The 17,062-nt window shown below is 36.9% G+C and overlaps 5 protein-coding genes and 4 non-coding genes across 9 annotated transcripts; 2 read left to right on the top strand and 7 right to left on the bottom strand.

Annotated features, from left to right (window-relative positions):
* Positions 1-71: 71 nt before the first annotated feature.
* On the bottom strand, positions 72-3,442 carry LOC104781938 (protein phosphatase 2C 29-like). The gene is made up of 4 exons (XM_010506737.3): positions 1,279-3,442; positions 966-1,079; positions 641-896; positions 72-536 (listed from the first exon to the last, which is right to left on the bottom strand). The coding sequence occupies exons 1-4, from the start codon at positions 3,142-3,144 to the stop codon at positions 409-411; spliced, it is 2,364 nt and encodes a 787-aa protein (XP_010505039.2). The 5' UTR covers positions 3,145-3,442; the 3' UTR covers positions 72-408.
* A 4,191-nt stretch (positions 3,443-7,633) lies between these two features.
* Positions 7,634-9,941, bottom strand: LOC104781939 (uncharacterized). Its single transcript, XM_010506738.3, has 7 exons — positions 9,344-9,941; positions 9,132-9,264; positions 8,960-9,036; positions 8,793-8,871; positions 8,596-8,705; positions 8,360-8,424; positions 7,634-7,997 (listed from the first exon to the last, which is right to left on the bottom strand). Exons 1-7 carry the CDS (start codon positions 9,443-9,445, stop codon positions 7,904-7,906), a joined length of 660 nt encoding a protein of 219 aa, XP_010505040.1. The 5' UTR covers positions 9,446-9,941; the 3' UTR covers positions 7,634-7,903.
* Positions 9,942-10,032: 91 nt separating this feature from the next.
* LOC104781940 (glycine cleavage system H protein 1, mitochondrial) lies at positions 10,033-11,228 on the top strand. The gene is made up of 4 exons (XM_010506739.3): positions 10,033-10,349; positions 10,464-10,552; positions 10,716-10,886; positions 10,988-11,228. The coding sequence occupies exons 1-4, from the start codon at positions 10,238-10,240 to the stop codon at positions 11,114-11,116; spliced, it is 501 nt and encodes a 166-aa protein (XP_010505041.1). The 5' UTR covers positions 10,033-10,237; the 3' UTR covers positions 11,117-11,228.
* Positions 11,229-11,646: 418 nt separating this feature from the next.
* LOC104781941 (peroxidase 20-like) lies at positions 11,647-13,086 on the top strand. The gene is made up of 3 exons (XM_010506740.3): positions 11,647-11,973; positions 12,173-12,364; positions 12,460-13,086. Exons 1-3 carry the CDS (start codon positions 11,749-11,751, stop codon positions 13,051-13,053), a joined length of 1,011 nt encoding a protein of 336 aa, XP_010505042.2. The 5' UTR covers positions 11,647-11,748; the 3' UTR covers positions 13,054-13,086.
* Positions 13,087-13,401: 315 nt separating this feature from the next.
* On the bottom strand, positions 13,402-13,488 carry LOC147946221 (small nucleolar RNA Z101). Its single transcript, XR_015597970.1, has one exon. It is a non-coding gene; the product is annotated as a small nucleolar RNA Z101 (small nucleolar RNA).
* Positions 13,489-13,561: 73 nt separating this feature from the next.
* On the bottom strand, positions 13,562-13,651 carry LOC147946222 (small nucleolar RNA Z101). The gene has a single exon (XR_015597969.1). It is a non-coding gene; the product is annotated as a small nucleolar RNA Z101 (small nucleolar RNA).
* A 55-nt stretch (positions 13,652-13,706) lies between these two features.
* LOC147946223 (small nucleolar RNA snoR14) lies at positions 13,707-13,788 on the bottom strand. Its single transcript, XR_015597980.1, has one exon. It is a non-coding gene; the product is annotated as a small nucleolar RNA snoR14 (small nucleolar RNA).
* Positions 13,789-13,881: 93 nt separating this feature from the next.
* LOC147946224 (small nucleolar RNA U61) lies at positions 13,882-13,966 on the bottom strand. The gene has a single exon (XR_015597788.1). It is a non-coding gene; the product is annotated as a small nucleolar RNA U61 (small nucleolar RNA).
* A 381-nt stretch (positions 13,967-14,347) lies between these two features.
* LOC104781943 (ribose-phosphate pyrophosphokinase 1, chloroplastic) lies at positions 14,348-16,989 on the bottom strand. Its single transcript, XM_010506742.3, has 7 exons — positions 16,594-16,989; positions 15,767-16,189; positions 15,509-15,652; positions 15,220-15,387; positions 15,064-15,133; positions 14,865-14,946; positions 14,348-14,777 (listed from the first exon to the last, which is right to left on the bottom strand). Exons 1-7 carry the CDS (start codon positions 16,738-16,740, stop codon positions 14,597-14,599), a joined length of 1,215 nt encoding a protein of 404 aa, XP_010505044.1. The 5' UTR covers positions 16,741-16,989; the 3' UTR covers positions 14,348-14,596.
* Between the last annotated feature and the right edge of the window lie 73 nt (positions 16,990-17,062).

Consider the following 17,062-nt stretch of genomic DNA (forward strand, 5'->3'; position numbering starts at 1 on the left):
GCAAAATCACGAATTTTTGTGGAGCAGCAAAGGTTCAACTTGAAAAGAAAAAATAGAAAAAGTAAAGAATATTTATAAGATTTTTTTTTTCTTATATATTTCTTTCCCAGGAGGAAAATGTTCTATGTATTACCCTTTTGTCCCCACCCCCCAAATTACATATCCAATTTTTTTTTTTTTTTTTTCACCTCTATTCCAATCCCCTACCCTGTTCAACAAAGGAAAAAAAAAAAACCCCACCCTAAACTGACCCAAAATTTCTAAGAAACATGAGAAGGAAACAAAAAAGCAAGAAAACTAGGCACCCTTTTGATCTTCTGCTGCTGCATTAATGTCAAAAGAGGCTAATCTATAAGCATAGTTTTTTTTTTTTTTTTATCTGTTGCCTTCAAATTGTGGTTGATGGTCTCAAAGGTACTTTCCTGATGACTTCCAGATCCTACTTCCTCCAAGTGCTATCACTAGTACAGTGCAGTCGTCGTGATACTTTCTTCTATCTCCTTGCGGGATGTCGAGAAGCTCATGAAAATCCATTCCTGTTTTTAAACATTATCATATACCCCCAAAAATGTTAATCCTCCTCCAAAAACCTTAAAAGATTATACCAAAGAGAAAAAAAAAAATAAAGAAGTTTTTGTACCAGCTTTCTTGGCTGCACGGACTAGAAGTTCCTGTATAACATGTTGAGCAGGATCTCCATCTGGAAACTTCTCCATGGCAAGAGAAACAACTTCCTCATTGCTCAGGTATTGGTACAATCCATCAGATGACAGAACCATAAACTGATCATTCTCTGCTAGCCGGTAGTGACGAAGGAAAGGTGTGCATGATATGTATGGATCCGTACCAATGTACTCATTTCGAAACATTTCCAGTAAAGCATCGTTCAGTTTCGGCTGCAAATTCACTTTCTTTGTCAGAATTACGGAAAGATGAATTCTAAACTTAAAGAGATTAAGCCTAACCTGCTTTAAGAACCCTGCTCCAAACGCTCTGGTCACCTTAAGCCGTCCTTTCACTCTGTCATTCACTATGCAATGGTTGTCATCGGGGTGCTCGTTTTTTATTCTTGTTACTTCCTGAGTTCATCAATCGAAATTATCATGTAACAAGAACATTAAGCAACATTAGCAAAAGGAACCTCAAAGTATCCAACAAATGCAGATAAGATGACTAATACAGAAACAACAATATGGTTAAGAGGACATCAATTAGACTGTATATTTCTAGATAAGCAACTGCAAAAACGATTAAGGATATTTCACAAGTCAGACTTACATCCTCGATGCTCGTGCTGTGATCTGTTGTTAGCTGCAGGGCAACCAGTTTTGTTTGCTGCGAAGGAGCTTCGTTGTTCACTGTACTATCGCTACCATCCACAACGGAAGGCTCACTCTTTTCATCGTCTTTCTCTAAATCATTGCGTCTCTCTTCTACTCTTCCCGTTTCTTCTACCTGATATTGAGCAACAAGAGCCCTACTATCCCCTATGTTCATTATATACACATCATCATCTCTCATCAGCGCAACCAGTAAGCACGAACCCATCAATGCAAGCTCAGGATTGGTTTCGAGAACCTTATCAGTCATTTCCAGGAATGCTTGCTCTGTGGCTTCAAGACCATTTGACATTGCCTTTAGAACCAACTCATGATCCACCGTACCCGCCTTTCGTCTCTTCCTTCTCTTATCAACACGTTCTTCCAAACCAACATTATCTACCTCCTCCGTTTCATTTTCCTCCACACCAGACTTCCATGGGAACAACTTCCTCCCAGAGATTCCTTGTTTAGACAAACCCTGCTTCAGTTTTGACAAAAGCAGCCATCTCTTACTTCCCACAGACACACCATTGCCTCCACTGACAGCATCGTCCACCGAGAACGCAAACCTATCAGAACCTGAAAGATCTAACGTATCTTCTGCTTGAGCCTCAGCAAGAAGCTCCCATAGCCGTTTCCTCTCCTTGACTTCTACCACCTCTGTTGCTGGACAGCTCGAACTTGCTATTTCCTCTACTTTACCTCGTTGCTCTAATTCTAGAGTGCCACCACCACTAGCTAACCTACTCTCATCAGATGAATTTGGTATTGTTGGAGGATTAGTATCATCTTCTTCCTCCAATTCCCAGAACAAACCTTGTAACTCACTGTGAACAGCTCGGTAGAGATTAGCCATCAAAAACTCAGGAGCGTCAGGTCCGTTGAAACCGTCGTAGATCCCAGCGAAGAGCCATCCTTGCTTCTCAAAAACAGCTAACTGCACTCTATCCTCCCCTGCTTTACCCAATGCCCACTGCAAATCATTCTCTCCGGCAGACGCCACCATAGCTCCGACGTCTGGTCTCACAACGTTCTCTTTCTTAGCGCCGACGACGAAATTGGACACCGGAAGAACCCACGGCCGTTGCTTCCTCTCCCCTCCGAAAATAGGATGCCACGAGAGGCTCTTCTTCTTCTTCTTCCGTCTCTTCTTCGGGTACGCACCACCGAGGGGAGCTGAGAAATGCACGCCGGCGGAATTAGATCTCGAAATCTCGCCGGCGGCGGGGGGTTCCAACGGACCTGAAGTGGCACCTCTCTCGATCGGACCCGACATGAAGAGACCCGACCGATCCGGACCGGGCTGAAGAGGGAGAGCGCTAAACGACGACGTTCCTTCGAAGCCATTGGCATTGACAACACCACTGCACCTAACGCCGCCGCCGAAACTGGTCTCAGTGGCATCGTCGTAAATATCTTCAAGCTGGAGGACAGTTTTGGAATTGGAGGTGTTGGCGCTAACGGAAGCGCCAGAAATAGCTCTGAAACCGGTGTGAAGCTGCTCGGAGGAGGATCCGGAACCACGGATCCGAACCGGTTCATGGGAAGGAGATAACCGGAAAGAACCGGAAGGAGAAACAAATCGATCGGAAGGAAAAGGAGAAACGAAATGATTAGAAGAAGAAGGGACGTAACAGTAAGAATGGCCTAAAGTCTCATCCAAGGAAGAAGGCTCACAGAGAGACTCAATCGGATCGGAATGAGTAGTAGGATGATTCGCCGCGGATGAGTGAGGAGGAGGACGACGGTTACGGTTACGGTTACGGTTACCTCCTTGGTTGTTAAAGCAAGGTAAGAAGACGGATGAGAATCCACTTCCCATCACATTTGAATTCCCAAACACTCTTTTTTCTTTTCTTTTTTTTTGATTTTGAATTTGAAAGAATTAGAAATACTTAAAATTGAAAGAAAAAAAAAAAGAGTGTGAAGAAAGAAGGCAAGGAAGAATGAAGTAGTACTGTAGTAGTAGTAGAGACCTTTTTTGTCGTTTTCTTTTTGGGATTTAAATATGTTTTCTTTTTTTTTTTAAGCTGAGACGACGACGACTTTAGTGGTTTTTTTTTGAATTAGCAGAGCAGCACAAGACACATTTTGACTCTCTTCTTTTTTCACTTTTTTCCGCTTTTTCTTGGGGTCTATTTACGTAATTACCACCAACATTCTCTCTTAATTACCAATTCACCCTTGTGTTTTATTAAGTGTTACCAGATAATTAAATAAGAGAAAAAAACAAATCAAGTTTGTTCATTCGTCAAATATAATTAGTGAGAAATACAAAACACATTCTTACCGATAACCATAGTTAACTTCTCTAGACTTATTTTGTTACTTTACGAGGAAACATACATAGTTAGAGACTAGATATTTATATTTTGACTTTTTGTAATCAAAAACCTTGCTATAATTAGAATAACTCGATGTGATGTGTTCACGTTATTAACTTTTTTACTCCACGAGGAGTCGTGTTAATAAAGTGTTCTGAACTAATAATTACTTGGATCTATATAAAATACTACAGTTTGTTTTTTAATGATTAATTGAACTAAAAATTAATCTCAAGTAAAGAATCTCCTTTCGAAAACATATATATATATATTCATCACTTTTTTTTTTGGTTTGGGTCATAGAGAGAAAGAAAAAGAAAAGGGGGAAGGAAGGGTCAAAATGGGAAAATCGAGGCTCGGGTTTAAAGGATTCTTGTATTAAGAAAAGCTTTTTTTCTCATTTGCTTTGTTCGCGCTCATTGGGCTCTGGGACACTCTTCAGTTTACATCTATGCCCTTCAGATCTTTTTTTATCTTTCATCCTCCACCAGAACACTATTAAGATTCATACAAACTGCAAAATACACCCGGAATTCTTCTAAAACACACAGAGATTTCGTCTAATAATATTATTAAACATAATTATCATATTCACAACATGAAAAATTTCAAATAATATGTAAACTTATGAAAATTCTAATTTTAAATGCAAAATTCTTCAATGTGTTTTAGTATACCCCACCATTTTTTATATAATAATAACTCATACTATAATATATTTTGTAACATATTTTCTCTTAACATATTCCGTATTTTCAGTTAATTAAATTTATTTCCACTAAATTAATCTACTTTAAAACTACACCTAACTCCACCAAAAAATCATTAACTTAACCAAATTAATGTTACTAATTTTGAACGTTATATTCAAATGTAACGCCTACAAAACACACAATTTTTTCGTGTCAGTCTGCATACGTTACATATTGTTGTTTGGCATCCAAATTTTTTTTTGTTTTTACGTTATTAAATATATCATTGTATATCTTATTATCATTATCAACATATCACGTTGAAGACATGAATTGTTCCTAAAAATACGATTTTTGAGAAAAAGATGGAAAAAAGTGAAAGAAGACAGTCCGCAAACGTTACTTCTTGTTTCAGTCCGCAAACGTTACTTCTTGTTTCAGTCCGCACACGTTACTTAGTGTTTCAGTCTGCATATGTTACTTATAATTGTTTTCATACAAAATTTGGTTGTATCTCTCTATTATTATTTACATATCACGTTAATGACATGACTTGTTAATAAGATTTACGTTACCTAAATGAAAAGAAAAAGAAAAGTCTAATTATCAAACGTAATTCAATTTTTGTGTCGATCGATATAGGTTATATATTGTTGTTTTAGTCTCTTTTTTTTTTGACAAACATATTGTTGTTTTAGTCCAAATTTTGGTTTTACGTGAATAAATTTTTTGCTATTAATAACAAATTATGTTAAAAATATGATATGTTAATAAAAATTACGTTTCTTTAAAAAAAAAATCAAAGAAAGAAAGATTAAGAGAGTATCCCAATTTACAACCCAACGACACTTTACAGCTAATAAAAATACAGAAGTTGTATTTTACTATTCTTGGCAAACCCCATTGACAGTTTTCTTCCTTGATATAACTTTAAAATGAAATTTTTATTTTGTCATTAAGGATATATAGCATATACTAATCTGGTTTTTGTTTTTGTTATCGATGATAACGTAAAATCTTGGTATATGGACATATAGAATCCTAAGCTTTGTCATTTATCTAAGAGTAGCACGCAAAATACCACAACTAAAAATCATTTATTATTCATCTCAAGTTGTTTTTTTTTCTTTCTTCTGAATAGCATATCTCAATGCAGAAATTAATTTTACACTATGTTGAACTGGAACCAAAAAACATATTAATCTTACCGTCGTTAGTTTCTCTTAAGTTGAATATATAGCACAGCAATTTAGCTATTTATAAATTCCCTTCCAAACTATAATATTATTCACATACCCTTTCAATTTGAGAGAGTTTTAAACATAGTTAGGCCAATATCACATATTGTAACCATTTAAGAAGACTGAAATCTTAACACATTGGAAAAGAGTAAATTATATTCGCTACTGGGTTTATCAAATCTTCAAAACCACTACAAAAGATCACGAACATACTTCATCTCAAAACTTTTGCTTGGATTAATTTAACAAATCGATACAAGCCAATAGAGCATTTTGGACAGAAACTGTTGTTTCTCTTCTATGATGACAAAAGGATTCGACCAGTTTCACAATCCTATAGTGTTCTCTTACGTCCACGCATTATTGTTATTATACTTGGTACTTACAACACCTTCCGAAAGGGAACCAATATCGCTCAGCTTAAAAATAATCTTACTGTTGTTTTTGGTCGGAGTTACACAAAGAGTCAGAAGAAGAATCTCTCCATCTAAACATTCAAAATGAAAAATTATGATTTGGACTATATCGAACATTTTATTTTACGTACGTGATTTGAGACAACCGTTTTGAGTTAGTTATAGTGATCTAGTTTTTATGATCGATCGACTAGTTTTCTTATTATATATCCTATTAGAAGAGTGGTCTCATTTTTCATCGTGTTTAGTTAGTCATAAACCATAGTATTGTTTAGATCAATCGAACGAGCACGGAAAAATAGAAGTAAGGTCAGTATTAACGCTTTTGATATTATTATATGATTAGTAAATTGTTAAAGTGGTGTTAAACTTTAAATCCTACAAAATCGTAACTTTTAAAGCGGTATAGTAATATTTATCAATCAAAGCATATGATTATGGAAAGAAAACAAGTTCAATCTATTGATTCCCTAACTCTTGACGCAATCTCTGCTTTTTAAACTTTGATGAAATCGTAATAATGGTGACTTAATTAAGGATTAGGGAACGTAGGATGGGTCCACGGAGGGGATGATGAAGATCAAATTTAAAAAATAGTCAACGAGGTTTTGACAAGTGGGACCTACCTCGTAGACTCCTTCGCTGAAACGACGTCATACTTGTCGGATTCCCTTTCCCGCTAAGACTTCTTGTCTTGTCCCCTCCCCTTTGCCTTAATATTATAGCTATATTTTATTTAGTTTTGTCTATTACTTTAATACTTTTTTTTTTGGTTCATCAAGTAAGAGATTTCAGGCTTTTGTTTCGATTTAGGTTACACATATTCAAACTTATCCAACTTCAGTGTCTAATTTAAAAAGTGTTTGCTCATTTGTTTGCTAATGTTGTCCAACACTCTTTTAGATAGAAATGTACATAATTCCATGTAAATTTGTTGAAAATTTTGTTTATCTTCTGATGAGATACTAAAAAATGATCATCTGATATATTCATAGTTTCCCTTCTGTTTTTCTAAATTATACCCAAAAAAACTCACATTTTAATAAACATATACAATGATATACATATATAGACACAATCTTGTTGACAACCGAGAAGTTTGACATTTCCTTAAACGTTACGTGCCGTCAAGAATTGGCAAAGCCACTCTCCAACTACCACTCACAAATCACAATCCATAAGTCATAAGTCATAACCAAGAAACCCCTTTCTGAAAGACATAATAATTCAGGAAAATGCAGTTTTAAATACTACAATTTCCCACGAAAGGAACTTATTTTATAGGTATTTTTTTTCTTCACCAAATCTTTATAAAGCAAAAATGATTTGAAAATTTAAATCAGAAGCCGCGTTTAGAAGGTGTATACTAATGTTAGTTAAAGGGCATACATACTTTTTTCCAATTTTATTTTAATAGTAATCTTCATTCCATACTTCATAGTTCATATAGACTTTTGAATTTGTTTTCTTGAATTTATTGTCAAAGGTAATAAAGCGTCAGCCACCCACTTAACCACTAGGAAAGCAGATTTGGTTACTGAATTTTTTTCACACCTCAGGCTCAATCAAGTTTTGATGGGACCTAAGTTGACCTAGAACTCATTTTCACACACATGATAATAAATAATATGACAAAACTTATAATATCACACTTTTTATTTTATTTTATACATAATGGAATCTCAATATTCGAGTACAACACGGACCATTGATCATGGAACCAAAAAGATTAGATCATGTACATCAATAGGAATTTTGGTCTCAAGTACTGTCATGCTCTGTGTTGCGTCTCAATCGGACAGGACAAAAAACTGATCCTTTGAATGCACATTGGATGTAAGTTTTTTTTTTTTTTTTTTTGTCTGTTGTGTGAATCTTACCAAGCAATGGTTTTGAAGCAATTTTGCGTCATATCTGGCCTGCTCGTATGTCCCGGTCTATACGATCTGCATTGTACGTACCTGGAAGCTCTCTAAAGTCCTCGTTGAATATGGAATATGCACTGCAAAAGAAAGCATGAAAAAAGACCGAACTTATTCAGTTCTAACAATCAAAAGTGAAGATTTTTCACAGCTCGAAACTCATAAGGATTTCACTTTCCAGCTAATAAGAATACTAGCAGAATCTTATGCTTCCAGATTTTTTTTTCCCCACATTCTCCACGTTACTGAGGGTTGTTAACGTTTTATTGCATACATTTCCTCAAATAAGCAAGAGTTTCTCTTCTTTATGTTTTAAATTTGGTCTCTAGTATTGCAGCACACATTAACCAGAGTCATTAAAAAACCACAGTCCTAATCGAATGAGTTGCTATGTCAGTCAGATCAACGGAGGCTAGAGTTTCTTATAAAGAAATGGACATACCTAACATCACCAGGCTGTCGTTTACCAAGATTGAGTAAGATGATTGAAAAGCCAGTCCCTAGTAACTGAAACCCGTAACAAAGAAAAAAACCAATCAAAGGAAGTAAAACAGAAACGAGTTGTTAGGGAGATCAAGTTAAATGATAACAAGATGTCTCATGAACGCATATCCAATGGCATTGCGGAAACCTGAGACATTTTCAGGAATCCAGACATTGAAGATAAAGATGACTTACAAATATAGGGCCAAGTTCCCACCGATGGGCAATAGGCGCCAAGATAAACCATAAGGTGATAATAACCCACATCTTCAGACTTAAAGAGAAAAGTCCCATAAGAATGATATCTACAATCATCACACAACAAAGATCAATGATGTTTAATACGTTCTTGGAAATTGAAGACGATGCGTGTGAAAGATTAATGAAGTCACCTGGAAGCTTTAACTTGTTCCGCAGAAAGTAATAAAGCTTCCTCTTCCACCGGCTTGCTGACGGTGGGAGCTTAAACTTCTGCAATGGCAAAATAACCAAAAGATATTTTAGAACGTCAGAAACAAGAAACCAAAGTTAAACATCAGATCAAACAGAAAAAAATTACGAAATCATCATCATCATCATCCTCAAAGGTCTCAGCTCCAGCTGGTTGCTTTGGTATTACAGCAACGATCAAGGAATCTACACAAGAAGAAACCAAGACTTATGCATAATCTAAAGGACCATTCAAGAAACACAGTTTATGCATATAACATTCTCAGCAGAATCTGTGTTACCTTTGTCCTTGAGCGTAACGTATAAATCATCTCCATCTTCTTCGTCTTGCAGAGCCTTTCCACGAAGAATCATCCTCAAATTTTCCACTGGAAATTTACCCTTTTCCGCAATTGCATTTCTCAAATCACCAACCTAAAATCAGCTCCAGGATCAAACAAAGCCACTCACCGAGATTAGAAAAAAAAAGAAGGAGAAGAAGAAAAGTCTATACTTTGATATGAGACGCCACTCGGATTTGAGACGGCCGAGCTGGGCCGATGGTTTTGTACGTGATCTCGACTGTGCCATTGTTGGTCGAATCAGAGCTCATCATCTCTTCGATTAAATTCACTATTCCACCACCACGAATCGTGCGCAATTTTACTATAAATACCTTCTTAACTTCTCAGACAATCAACGAGAGATTGACGATTAGGGTTTCGAATTGGGGATTTGAAAAACAGAGTTTGCTTTTCTCACTTGCTCTGCTCCTTGTCTGATGACGGAGAGGGCGACTTGAGTTTTCAATTTTGCATATCTGCCCAATATATTAGTTATTTCTATTTTAACCCCAAAAGTTTCAGAAAACTTAATAGCTCCAAAAGATCATATAGATCATAGATAATTTGTGAAAAAACATTTGTCCCTATGTTTGATGATTTATTTTTTTAACATGATTCAAGCATAATCAATCTGATTGAAAAGACCAAAAAAATTAACTGAAAATTCCATTTAATCTATAGTTTTACAAAAATAAAGCAATTTTGAAAAAAATAACTACACAATTCCCTTTTTACTTAGCATTTTAATCTCCATTACATGAAAAGTATAGGAACAAAATCCTTGGATGCTAGGAGCCATTACTTTAATCCTTGGAAAAGCTAGTAAAAGGAACCCAAAAAAGTAATTACGAGAGCTTCTGTGTCAAAGAGAAGGTTTGGGTTACACTTTTGATACACACCATAAGCAAAGGATGAGGCCTTCAATTTCTGCCTTACATATTAAAGATAGAGCACTCACACAGCGCAAATAAAGCAAAGAAAGAGAATATCTTTGAGATCTCCACTATATTTGGAGAAGACAAAACACAGAGCAAGATAAAGAACAGAGATAACGCTAACCAAAAATGGCACTGAGAATGTGGGCTTCTTCTACAGCAAACGCTCTCAAGCTTTCTACTTCTGTCTCCAAGTCTCATCTCTCTCCAGCTTTCTCCATCTCTAGATGCTTCTCCACAGGTGTGTTTGTTATTTGTGGTTGTTGTTTGTGTTACATAGCTTCTTTTTCTTTTTCTTTTTGACAATATGTTACATAGCATTTCTTGAAACTTGTTGATGAGTATCTCTTTGTAGTGTTGGAGGGTTTGAAGTATGCAAATTCACACGAGTGGGTTAAACATGAAGGCTCTGTTGCCACCATTGGCATCACTGCCCATGCTCAGGTAACAAAGGCTCCCAGGTTCCTGTTTTTGTTATCTAAGTGTTAGATCGAAGTAACTCTGTCTCATTGGAACTGGATTAGATAGTTTGTCTCTTTGGAGAATGGTTATAACTTATAAAGATGATGATAAATTTGTAAGAGGAGACATGACATTGATGTTGCAGGACCATTTAGGTGAAGTAGTGTTTGTGGAACTGCCAGAGGAAAATAGCACGGTGAGCAAAGAGAAAAGCTTTGGAGCAGTGGAGAGTGTGAAGGCCACAAGTGAGATCTTATCACCCATCTCAGGTGAAGTCATTGAGGTTAACAAGAATCTCACGGGCTCACCAGGCTTGGTATGGTTTTAAATGTCTTTAAGGAAATAAAGATAAGTTACCACTCATGTGACAAAACATATAAGCAATGATTTTGGCAATTGTGTTTGTGTGCTATGTAGATTAACACAAGCCCATACGAAGATGGCTGGATGATCAAAGTGAAGCCGAGCAGCCCCGCCGAGTTGGAATCTTTGATGGGTGCAAAGGAATACACCAAGTTCTGCGAGGATGAAGACGCTGCTCACTAGGAGGGGTTTCTTTTCCTGTCTTTTATGTTCCAACATCTATCAATTGTCATGCTTATTTCCTAAATTTGCATACATTCTATGACCAACATCATAAAATAAAGAGTTCAAGAAACGTGAAGCAGAGATCTAACAAACACAACTGAGATTTTTTTCCCATCATATAACATATCTTTATAACTTGTTATCCTTCAAATGTATCTGACATCTCGGCAAAGCTAGTCCAATAAAAATCGTGATCCGAATCAAAAATTAGGTAACCTTAAAGATATAACCATTACATTAAAATAAACAAGTTGGCATAAGAATTGTGGTATCTTAAGGGTTACCATGGATATGAATCTTATATCAATCCTAGTTCCAGTCAGTTCTGTCCAACTTTTGTTTTTAAATATTACAATCTACCACCATTATATTATAATCACGTATTCAAGCTCATAACGCAAGTTAGGTCCTTATTGGTTGTATCTACCGTTGACAAAACTGTAACATCCTTTGTGGTAAATATTGGGCATGAAAACACACATAACGACATATGATAACATACAAGGAACATTGATTCACGAAGCACACACATATAGTCACATGCACACACACACACAGAGATGAACAGAAACATATGACATAACTTTTCAATGGAGATCAAGCAGGAGAAGCTATGGCTTTCTTTAATTGTGCTCTCTGTAATTACTACAACGGTTTTGGGGGAATTTGGAGGACCATTACTGAAGGGTTTCTACAAAGAGAGTTGCCCATTAGCAGAGGAAATTGTTAAGCATAACGTCGAGGTTGCTGTTCTCAAAGATCCTCGTATGGCGGCTTCTCTTCTTCGTCTTCAGTTCCACGATTGCTTCGTCTTGGTTAGAAACCGTCCCTCTCTACTCTTTTTATTCCCTCATTTGTGTTCTGTTCTCTCTGAGATCATAACTTTTTCAAGTAGTTTTGAGGCTCTGTTCTAGCTTACTTCTTGAATGGTATTTAAATTTGTTGTGTATGAGATTGAGATTGTCTTAGTGCGTCGCTTTGATGTTCATTTGTGAGATTTTATCATGGGTTTAGGGTTGTGATGCGTCTGTGCTCTTGGACACACATGGTGATATGGTGAGTGAGAAACAAGCAACTCCTAATGTGAACTCTTTGCGTGGATTTGAAGTAATTGACTACATTAAGTACCTCCTTGAAGATGCTTGTCCTCTAACCGTCTCCTGTTCCGATATCCTCACCATGGCCGCTCGAGACTCAGTCTTCCTGGTAATTCCTCCTTACTACTAACTTCTTTGAGTTCTTCCTCGTTAAATCTATGGGGTCAATTCCCTTGAAACACGAATACTGTTTGGTATCAACAGAGAGGAGGACCATGGTGGGAAGTTTTGCTAGGGAGAAGAGACTCACTAAAGGCAAGCTTCGCAGGCGCAAACCAATTTATTCCGGCACCAAACTCCTCCCTCGATAGCCTCATCAATAATTTCAAGCAACAAGGCCTCAACATTCAAGATCTCATCGCACTTTCGGGTGCTCATACAATAGGTAAAGCGAGATGCGTGAGCTTCAAGCAACGCATAGTTCAACCAAACATGGAACAAACGTTCTACGTCGATGAGTTCAAGAGACAAAGCACATTCAGGCGAGTCCTACGGTCACAATGCAAAGATTCAAGCCGTGACAACGAACTGTCACCATTGGATATCAAGACGCCAACTTACTTTGACAATCATTATTACACCAATCTGTTAGAGGGGAAAGGGTTGTTGATATCGGATAACGTTCTGGTCACAGAAGATCATGAAGGAGAGACCTTTAGGAAAGTATGGGAATACGCAGTGGATCAAGATCTCTTCTTCAAAGATTTTGTGGAATCCATGTTGAAAATGGGTAGTATTAATGTTCTTACTGGTATAGAAGGTGAGATCAGGGAGAACTGTAGATTTGTAAATATCTGAATTAAAAAAGTATGATTACAAATTATTTGCATACGTTACAATATCAACCAAGATTAAGTTATGAATTTTGCCGGTTTATTAACAATTAAAATTGGCCTGTATATTGGACTACTCTGCTTCGGCCAAGTATTTGTTTAACTAATCTAGTGTCGTTTAGAGTTGCAATGGTCAATGTTTACAACCTCAAATTATCAGTGCAATGCTCACATTTCAAAAGCTCAAATTATCAGTGCAATGGTTAATGTTCAAGCAGACGCTAGTGAACCTGTGTCCAAACAAAATTGAAAATTCCCTCTGAACAAATAAAAATTGATTGTAAAACTAATAAAAATCACGTTTTTTTGGTTAGAAGGGCATCAGATAATCATAAAAGTTAGCATCACATACAATCAGACGCAAATTACCCATGAAATATAATTTCATCATCTGCCCAGTAAAAATCATAAGAAAATTAAAAACCAAATTCTTGAAATCAACAAAACAAAACATAAAAACAAAAACTAAAGAATCTGAGTATCAGCTCTCCAAGGTGAATAAAACATCAATGTAATTTCAGTCTCAAATAACATCAATATATGAGATTCATCCTTTACTCAGATCCCAAAAAGAAAACTCAAAATTGAAAAGAAAGATTTAAGGATTGATTTAAGGAGTCGATCAGAACCTGTCGAGAACACAATTACATCACATGATTCAGTGGATTGACAGACCTGTGTATTTCTATCGTCACTTCGACTCCTTAAACCAAAAAAAAAACTTAAAACTAATCTGAATTAAGGGTTTATAATCGATTCAAAATCCGAAAAAAAAAAAAATACGATCTGGAAAAAGCTCAGAACTTCTTAGAGGGTTGTGTTTTACCGTCAGCGATGAGTAAATCATCTCTGGCACACGATATTTTTCATCACAGCTCATCTATCAAAAATCCGTAAGCTCAAAATCAAAAAAACAAACAGAACTAAGCAAAATCAAAGAGATGACCAAACCCTAAAACTAATAATGAGACGGAACACGAACTACAGAGGCTTGTCTTAAAAAGTTGATATGGGTGCTGTCTATATATACTTGTTGAAACTATACATATAGATGCCCTAATTTGACTCCTTCTTTTGGGCTTTTTTTTTTTTTTTTTGGTTATCTATTGGACTTGGCCGTGGACTTTACGATATAATGCATAGATTTTATCTGATTTGTTTTTTTAATTCGATTAATGTTTCTTTAGATAAAATATTAATAATTTTGATATCCTTTTGTCAAATTGTAAACAAGATTTTTGAGCCAATTTGCACCATGGTAAATGAAGTTTGATATATTAAGCTTGTGAATACCATAATCAAAAATAGGTTCAAGACCAAATTGGTATCCATAATGTGATGTGGAGCAAATAAGAAGAAGCCTAAAAAGCTATCAAAAAGACAAAAGCAAGCAAATTTGGTGAAGCTTGCCGGTTAGAACATAAACCGGGATAAATTTTCTAAACCGACCCTTCACCCGACTAACAAAAACCAAGAACCGTTCAAATGGTTGGCAATGAGAGAGGTGGTCAGAGGAAGATGCTACTGACGGAACTATCATCATGGACACGCCAAATGGTCTCACCCAGAAGATTAGCCACTGATAGAATTGTCAACTGCGGGAAGTAATTTTTTTCTGCTACTGGTAATGTGTTTGTCACTATCACTTCTTGAAGCAATCCCCCTGATAATCGCTCTATTGCAGGCGGGCTTCCCAAGACAAAACAAAAAATTGCTTCAGAAAGTAGTGGTTTTTGGGACTTGTTCAAAAGAACAAAATGTAGTTTAGAGGTTTACCTGAAAACAGCGTGTGTGCAGCACGCATAGACCTCCCGAGCACCCTCCTGGTGTAACAAAGCTGCTCCTTTCACAATGGTTCCTGAGATAAAAACAGAACAAGATTGGTTCTAAGAGGTTTCAGCCTGAAAAAGAAGGAAGGGGTTTTAGTGATCTTGATGGGGTCAGTAACATGACAACTCAATGCCATTTTACTAACCAGCGGTATCAATCATATCATCCACCATTATTGCCACCTTCCCTTTTACATCACCAATTAGGTTCATGACCTGAAAGGAAAGTATAACAAATGTGAACTTGAGGGGAAGCAAGCGGTGTTGGTGAGATAAACTCAGACTTTGAAAGAAAGGGATACCTCAGCAACATTGTGTCCAGAACGCCTTTTATCGACAATGGCAAGTGGTGCATCTGATAATTTCTTTGCAAAAGCGCGTGCCCTGGCTACTCCACCAACATCAGGAGAAACCACTACCAAATCCTCTGAGGGAATTGACTTGCTAGCAAGATAATCAAGTATCACAGGCTGCAAAAATTGAACACACAAAAGGGTTAATAGGTATTATACTAAAAAAGGGAACATACACACACACAATGCATAACGATGAGAGGCCGTAGGTATCAAAAACATGGCTTTAAAAGTGTACCTGGCAGTAAATATGGTCGACTGGAATGTCAAAATAACCCATGGACTGCCCTGAATGAAGATCACATGCAAGAACTCGATCTGCACCAGCTTCGGTGATAAGATTTGCAACCAATTTGGCAGCAATGGATTCACGCCCTTGTGTCTGCAAGCAGCAAAAACATACAATTTCAATCCAGAAAAGATAACCAATAAGCCAAGTTATCAACAAACCCTCCATCTCATGTCAAAGTAGTTAATCACAAAAAAGAGATTTTACCTTCCTATCAGCTCTTGCATATCCAAAATACGGGATCACAGCTGTTACTTTCTTGGCCGATGCTCTCCGGCAAGCATCTACCATAATCAAAAGCTCCATGAGGTTCTCATTTGTGGGAGTGCAAGTAGGCTGCACCAAATACACGTCGCATCCCCTAACGCTTTCTTGTAACTGAACGTAGATCTCTCCATCAGCAAATCTCTTTATATTAATCTTCCCAAGATCCAATCCCATATACCAAGCAATTTCCTGAGAAAGGGCAGGGTTTGCAGTACCAGAGAACAACTTCAGCCTTGTATTGGTTCTACTGACTGATTTCTCCATCCTTGCAGATTCCAAGAACTTTGGAAGTGTCCTCTCATTAATAATTGGGATACTTGGATTCCCGTTTCCCACATTCAATGACTCTGGCATATCGCATTTCTAGCAACAACAACATCAACCACAACAAGAAGATATAATCAGAGATTCATATACAACAACTGTATGCATCAAACGAATGTATGCTGAAGAAAGAGACAACCTTTGTATAGCTATATTCACATAATCAAAAAAGAGACAATCTTTGTAGCTCATGCTGACAAAGAGACAACCTTTTTGTATAGCTATATATTCACATAATCAGAAAAAGAGACAACCTTTGTACCCTATGCACAAATTAAAAACCTCAGAAATTTCAAAACTAGACAAAGATGGGCAAAAGGGTCCTCAAATCCGGAAAATGTAATAGAGAGTACTTAAAAAAGATTCAGAATTGAAAAATGCAGAATCAGCAATTCTAAGAATAACGTAACATAAGGGATTGAAGACGACTGCTTAGTGCTTACAACAACAGAAGGGAAGATAGAGTTCCGGGAGCGAGACAGAGAGGTCTTGAGTGATAGAGAAGAGTGAGAGAAGAAAGATGAAGAAGAAGAGGCTAGATACGTCGGCGTTTTGGAGGCGGGAGGAAACGACAGACCCAGAGACGCCATTTTTGTTTGTATAATGTCAGAGCAATACCTCACATAAACCACCTCTGACTGACTCAAAGCAGTAAGTATCTCCCAACAACGAATTCGGAGAAATTAAGGTTTAGGGTTTAGGGATTTGAAGATGTCAGAGAGTAAAGAAGGAAGAAGGAATGGTTCTCTTCTTCTTCTTCTTCTCCGAGTTTGTGTGTTCTCGAATTTGGATTTTCAGTTCCGTTTAATACCTTTTTTGGTTTGGTTGGTGGTGTGTACAAGTTGTTTAGTAAACGACACCGTTTTAAAGAGGCATCACCATCATATTCGGATCGGATTAATGGATTGGAGA

This window comes from Camelina sativa, chromosome 4 (genome assembly GCF_030686135.1).
Source record: "Camelina sativa cultivar CO46 ecotype springtype chromosome 4, ASM3068613v1".
Taxonomy (NCBI): Eukaryota; Viridiplantae; Streptophyta; class Magnoliopsida; order Brassicales; family Brassicaceae; genus Camelina; species Camelina sativa.